This window comes from Perca fluviatilis, chromosome 1, assembly GCF_010015445.1.
Source record: "Perca fluviatilis chromosome 1, GENO_Pfluv_1.0, whole genome shotgun sequence".
In the NCBI taxonomy this organism is placed as follows: domain Eukaryota; kingdom Metazoa; phylum Chordata; class Actinopteri; order Perciformes; family Percidae; genus Perca; species Perca fluviatilis.
The window spans coordinates 26,559,937-26,566,949 of record NC_053112.1 but is presented as its reverse complement, the minus strand read 5'-3'; the positions used below and the strand labels follow the sequence as shown (position 1 = coordinate 26,566,949).

At 37.3% G+C, this 7,013-nt stretch overlaps 1 protein-coding gene across 1 annotated transcript; it reads left to right on the top strand.

Annotated features, from left to right (window-relative positions):
* Positions 1 to 511: 511 nt before the first annotated feature.
* map9 (microtubule-associated protein 9) lies at positions 512 to 6,564 on the top strand. The gene is made up of 13 exons (XM_039794515.1): positions 512 to 877; positions 1,134 to 1,224; positions 1,586 to 2,110; positions 2,217 to 2,383; positions 2,489 to 2,597; positions 2,689 to 2,756; positions 2,870 to 2,931; positions 3,024 to 3,186; positions 3,728 to 3,814; positions 3,923 to 4,084; positions 4,179 to 4,324; positions 4,752 to 4,887; positions 5,922 to 6,564. Exons 1-13 carry the CDS (start codon positions 806 to 808, stop codon positions 6,039 to 6,041), a joined length of 1,908 nt encoding a protein of 635 aa, XP_039650449.1. The 5' UTR covers positions 512 to 805; the 3' UTR covers positions 6,042 to 6,564.
* The last annotated feature ends 449 nt before the right edge of the window (positions 6,565 to 7,013 follow it).

Here is a 7,013-nt window from a genome sequence, read left to right as displayed (position 1 = left end):
TGTGTGTGTGTGTGTGTGTGTGTGTGTGTGTGTGTGTGTGTGTGTGTGTGTGTGTGTGGGGGGGTGTGTGTTTTGGTGTGTTTTTTTTTTAAAAAAAAAAAAAAATTTTGTTTTTTTTAAAACTATGAAGCTTTGCTACACATGAAACTGCACTTGCCCAGCAACATAACAATTCTGTTTACATGTTTTTATTTATAAAGACATTTTTATGAAGAATTTAAGATAATTTCCATGTAATGGTATCTTCCATGTAATGTGACCCAGTGACTCATATTTAATACCAAAGGGTAACACTACACTGGACACACAGGACACACCTCTTCATATGGGATTTTAGTTCTATCTTACAGTATATAAATAGTTTTATGGAAAATCCATTAATTAATTTTCAATGTGAGCAAGCACCTCGATTGTAATACCAAAATGTAAAAATCATAAATTTTCCATTAAAGAGAAGAACGTGTCCTGTGTGTTGTTCTGAGTAATCTTCTGAGCATGCGCAGTGGTGAAACTGTACTCCACGTTTCCCAGGGTTACCATCAACAAGTCAGTTAGCCTACTGTAGCTAGCTAGCATTATGTCATTGTGCCTTAAGGTTGTACCATTTATAACTAGCTAGCTGTATGGTATGTACGTAGTAAATGGTAATTTAGCTGTAATAGAATCTATATATAATAACAATTAGCACAGGAGGCTTAGTAGCTAGCTACTTATTAGTGTTACAGTGAACTTGGCGAACACTACCTAGTTAGCATGCTAATGTCAATGAAGGCGATTAGCTAGAAGAAACTTTATAATTTTCAGAATGACAAATCAGCAGTTCAGTACGCTGGCTTACACGAAAAGCCCGAAAACATCGAGAAGAACAAAATTTCAGGTAAAAGCTTTATTGTATGCAGTCTGGATGTCCTACCAAATTAGTAGTAGTAGCTAGATTAGTTAGCTAGCTAGTTAAACGGACAGCCGTTATTAAGTGTCATGTTACTATGCATATAACGCCATTTTCATTGTTTTTAATGTTGTGTTGTGTTATGTGTATTGTATGCACCTTTACTTGGGAGAAGCCAAAGACAAATGTCCACTGAGGTGGACAATAAGGTAATCTTATCTAATCTGAAATGGTGTCGTTGCAGGATGAACTTCAGGCTGCTGTCTCCGCCAGGGCAAGCAAAACAAAAACAGATCGATACTCGTACTCTGATGACTTCAATGACGATGAAGATGGTAAAACTAGTTAGCAAAAGAGCAGAGACGTTAAAGCATGCAGCTAAAAGTAACTGATAAATGGTTGAAACGTCCAGGTTCTGCCACTTCAAGTGTATTACAAATGTAATTTACTGAAAAAAAAGCACCAAGACTAATATCGCCAATTCCAGGACAACTTTGTCCTGTGTATAAGATATTGTAACAGTAGCCTATTTTATGTAATTGGCTGTGTTAAATAACATCAGGTTTAAATATATATACATGTATGCTAAGATGCAGTTGAAAGCTCCAGAAAAAGCTACTAAGTGGACCTAGAGTTTAGATTGTTAATGGTAAGTCCTATCTTGTCATTTACTTGCCATTTTCTTTCATATCACAGATTTTTTAAATGAACTCCTCAAAAAAAAAAAGAGGGCTGGTGCATTTAAGGCTGGGAAGAGCAAATCCAAAATCAACGACTTTGAGATTTCAGACGATGAAGACAAAAACGGTATGGCGAAGAGAGTTTCATTTCTGAAAACCCAAAGAATCGTCTCTCCATCGGGAGACACAACAGCATCAGAGTCTCGTGAAACCGAGCCACCCGACTCTTCCACCGGTCGACACAACAATTATAATGACTCATTTTCCTCACAACACTCCACAAATGTCAGTGAAGATAACTTACGATTTAAAAGCAGTGATGTGGAGTCTACCGATCCTCAAATCACAAGAGAGAGCTCAAGTAAGTCTCTGTCATACCAAACATCAGATGACACTCTACTGGACATACCATTGCCCTTATCGTCTGACAACAGTGTGATGGAAACTCCAGGTCCCGAAGAGAAGAGCAACTCTGTTCTGGAAGAAAGCTCCCAGACTCCCCAGTTATCAGCAACTGACCTCAAACACGTGTCCTCAGCAGGTCTGTTTACCTGCTCCATGTATAAGTCCGCAAGGGCACATGTTACTTTTGTCAGATTTTCCTGCAGAGTTTTGAATTTATATTTCCACAAACTGTCATTATTCAGATACAGAGAGGGAGCCACCCAGGCCTAAACCGAGGCAAAGGACTCTTGGATTGAGCCTTCAAGCTGCAGAGAAGATAGCTGAAGATACTGAATCTCAGGATCTCAGCAGGCCCCAGACTTCCTCGGCATCCATTCCCCTCTCCACTGACATGTCCAGCAACATTGCTGTAAGGAGCTGTGGTCCACATGCAGGCATCATTGCTTGGTTGTTCAGTATTTTTGAGTTGAAACATCTAATTGTAGCACATGTTTGTTATGTCGTTTCACCGAAGTGGACAGAAGGAGATCACGCAGTTTCATGCAGCCTCAGCAAATCCTCTTCAAGTAAGAGTGAGCAGTCACAGCTCTTCACCAATTCCACAGTTAATTCTGGATCCAGAGGTAACCATTGGCTTCCTCAGAACCATAACATTATTTTCTGTATTGTATTTTGAGCTAATTAACCTTCTCAATGTTTAATTTCTTGTTTTAGATGGCTTTATTTCCGATGACAGCAAAGAACAGGAGAGAAAGTACTCCACATCATTTGAAGAGTTTAATGTAAGTCATTTATTATCAGGTGTGACTGTGATAGTGTCATGTTAGATGTGCTCACCTTTTATTTAGATTCTTTTTAGTTTTCTTTTTTAAATGTGTTCATTGTCTTCTTTCAGGCAGACTCAGTAGATCACTCACATCAACTCTCTCATGTCCATGAAAAATCCTTTGATACTAGGTTGGTAAACAAGCTGCAACAATACATACTTCTAAAGCTTTGTGGATAGAACAGGGTAGTAACCTAACTGACCGTCATTTTGTTTAAATTAGGACATCAAGTTCTCACTCTAAGACCACTCAGAGATCTCAGAGTGTGTGCTCCGGAAAAGTGGAATCAAAGTATTTGGGATCTCTCAAACTTCTGGATCGTAAAGTCTCACTACAGGAGTCTCAGCCTCAAGCAGCAGATACACTCAGAGCTGCCATTTACCAGGTCAGTGTGATAATGAGCCTGTGTTAAGACTCCACATTGCTGAAGTTCTTCATAGTCATCAGTTCTTCAATCTTCACAGCGTTTTTCCTGTTATGTGTTTTATGGTGGACAATATGCAACCAATGCGGTTCTCCTCAGTACTATCTAGAGGAGCTCCATTGTATGCTCAGACTCAGACACTGATATTGATTTGATTACAGGTATATAAGATATATAGAATATACTTATCAGAAGTAGAGTGTGATTGGTAATTTCTATGTTGCAACATTATCCTCAGATTGTATTACATTATTATCAGGAGGTAAGGAGGAATGGATCCTAAAGAGCCAAAACGTTGTAATTTTCCTAATAATAACAGATTTTATGAAAGTGTTTTGACAGGCAGATATCTGCGTATGTTTTTTCTCCTCAGCACCTGGACAACAAATATGTACAAGTGTTTTGCACACAGATTTTTTTTAACATGCCAGTAGATGGCTTTTTTCTACAGTGCATTCTCTGTCAACTAAAAACCCTGCCCACCTACATGTACTCCTAACAGGAATGGCTTCAAAAGAAAAAGGAAAAGTTAAAAGAGAACATGCAACGAAAGAAGAAAGAGGAAATCCTGAAAGAAAAAAAGAAAAGGGTGAATAATCAGTTTTGTAAAATTGCTGTTATACAACACCATAAAAGACACACACTGGTTATTTTAAAATATATGCACGCTGCTTGCTATCTTTCCTAAAACAAACAGGATGAAATGGCTAAAAAGGAAGATGCTGTTGCATCATACCAGGCTTGGAAAGAAAAGAAAGCAGAGAGTCTCAGAGCAAAAGCCAAAGAAAAGCAAGATATGATCACAAAAGAGCAAAGAGCGATCGAAGAGAAAGAAGAAAAAAAGCAATCTGCTAAACAGGTAAATTGATTGATATATTGTGTTATTCTTATTCTAAGCTATAATAATCTGTCGGAAGATGTAAATTTAATGAGTAATGTTATAAACATTGCAGGTGTTTGAAAAATGGAAACTCGAGCATGATCAGCTACTCAAAGAAAAGTTCAGAAAACAAAGAGAAGCTGAAATTAAGCTTCAGTTTAGAAAACAAAAACAGGAGGAAGAAAAAAAGAGAGACCGCAAATCTGCTTTTTCTGAGTGGTGAGTGTAAATTTACTTTTTAACAGAAACAAACACTGGCTTTAACAGTAGAGCCAATACAGTCTGACAGCTGCTGTACCATTAGAGGCACATTTTCTGAATGCCTGCTGTTCTATCCAGAAAACAAACGTCACACATTACTGTCATTTAGTGGCTAGAATAGCTAGGTTGAATACATTGTAAAATCGTCCTACTGTCCATTTTTACTACACATTTTATTGGGGTCTGAAAGTAAGTATTTAAACCTTTACAAAATAAAAGTAGTGCATTTCAAATAGCTGCATGGGGCGAATAGCAGTCTGTATCTGGGTGTGAAAATGTTCAACCACTAGATGGCAGCCAAAGCTTGATGTTTAGCCACATTTCATCACCTGTATCTTTATCATCTAAACTATTGTTATTTTTTTTTGTTCTAAAAATGTTTAAGGCGTGAAAAGAAGAAAGATGTCCTCCATGAAAAATTCACAAAGGAGCAAGAAAAAATACAAAATAAAGCAGAGGAGGAACGCTATATGAAAGAAGAGAGAGATAAAATGGCTCTAGAGATGTATGAAAACTGGTTGGTAAGTAGAACTACTTGTGGTGCCAGTGATAAATGGGCATCAAAGGTGGTGGCTGTTTTATTTGTTTTCCAGAAAAATGGTCTCACTCACTCTTGGGGGGTATTTCTTCCATAATGCTGACAGTTTTCTGAGATCTGCTAGTCCTCAAAGAAGTGTTTATATCAAAGGCATCAGAATCTGTTTTAGTGACCAAGTGTGCTTTTGCATACAGGGAATTTGACTCTACGCTTCTAGTACTTCCATATACCTTACATATATATGAATAATTTAAAAACAGAAAAAGAGGGCAATTACATAACAATAATAAATAAAATACTGGAGGTAAGTATGTATGCATCTGATCTCCTTTGTGTAAGTGAGTGTGAGTTTCTGGCCTGCTTGTACAGGGCAACTCCTCTTCTATAGGCATTCTGCTTGGCCTGACGAAGTGGTCTGGCTGTGAACCATGGCTTGTTATTATTGTATGTGCATAATGTCTTGGTAGGCACACACATCTCTTCAGAAAAGCTAATGTAAGATGTCACAGTGTCAAGTCAGTTGCAGCCTCAAAACACTCCAATCAGTGCATTCAAAACATGCTGTGCGTCGCTGGTCCAATACTTAACTGTTGTTTTTTTTTTTTTTAGATTCTTTTTGGGGCATTTTAGGCCTTTATTTTTATAGGACTGGATGAAGACATTAAAGGGGAGAGAGAGGGGGAATGACATACAGCAAAGGGCCGCAGGTCGGAGTCGAACCCCCGGCCGCTGCATTGAGGAGTTAACCTCTATATATGGGTGTGTGCTCTACCCGGTGAGCTACCCAGGCGCCCCGTTTCTCCTCTGTTTTAACCAGAGGTTTTCCAGATTTTAGTTTCTGCCTGTAGGTTGGAATAAGACAAACCAGGCAGTGATCTGAGTGCCCCAAAGCTGCCAGGAAAACAGAGCGATATGCATCTTTACAGATGTGTAGAAGTGTGGTGGGACAAGTGATATGCTGTCTATATTACAGAAGGCATGTGAAAGGGTTAATATTTCTGAATATTGATCCAACAGGTACGGAAAGATTTGGAACAGAAGAGACAAAGAGAAGAAAGACGAATACAAGCAATACTCCACGACAGTCCACCTCCTCCGTGGAGCCCTCCGAATAAAACTATACCATTTCGAAAATGACACTTGAAATGTAACATACCACCCTTAAAATATCTGTGGGTTCTATGTTACATCTTAACTTGTAAGTTTTGTACTGTATGTTGTGTTTTAAACATAGTTAGATGGCAGCTGTTAAATTATATCTTTTTTATCAGGTTTTGTAGTAGCCAGCAGCTCTAGTGCAAGTTTATATTTTTATATGTTTTTTATGAAATGTTGCAGTATGATTAGAAAGTTAGAAAACATTTGTGTTCCTGTGACATGGTAACATCAATATCAGAGGAAACTTGCAATAACAAACCCTTTTTATGAATGTGGTGGTCTGATATTACCACATCTGAATGTAAAGCAGCAATAAGAAAGCATATTAATGTAAAGGGCTATTATAATTGGTCTGCTGATTCCTGTACTGTTTATTGTTGAACTGCTGTTGAATTCCACGTAGTTAATTTATGTCTTTAGATTTACAAGATGCTCCAAATCATCACACAGTCTTAGAAACTGATCTGTTTAACACAATAAACTAATGAGAGCAACACTTTGACACTTACGAAGCTTTCTTGACATCATCTTCCTGTAAAAATGTGAGAATGGAGATCCCTCTCGACTTTTAAAATGATTATCATACTCATTTTTCATGCAAACAAATGTCATGGTTCCAGCTTCACAAATGTGAGGATTTGCTGCTTTTCCATTTAATCATTGTAAAAATTGTATTCTCTTCAAATCATTTTAATAATAATATAATAATTTATATTTCAATCAATGGATTAATCAATAAAATAATCACCATATTAATCCATAATAAAAAATAATCATTAGTTGCAGTCCTGTAAAAAAAGTTTAAAAAAATAGCTCCACCTCAACCAACTTTAACAGTAAAATCCTATTTTACATTAATGCATGAGTAATAGTAATCGAATGATATAAATAATAGTCCGTCACAGAGGCCATTTTTCGGTATTTAGCTAGTACTTGTACTTGTAATACTTT

Coding starts and splice junctions, on each gene's coding strand:
- map9 (XM_039794515.1), top strand. CDS start 806: ATGACAAATCAGCAGTTCAGTACGCTGGCTTACACGAAAAGCCCGAAA. Junction 2,757..2,869: donor CATCATTTGAAGAGTTTAAT/GTAAGTCATTTA, acceptor GTCTTCTTTCAG/GCAGACTCAGTAGATCACTC. Junction 4,888..5,921: donor AGATGTATGAAAACTGGTTG/GTAAGTAGAACT, acceptor TTGATCCAACAG/GTACGGAAAGATTTGGAACA.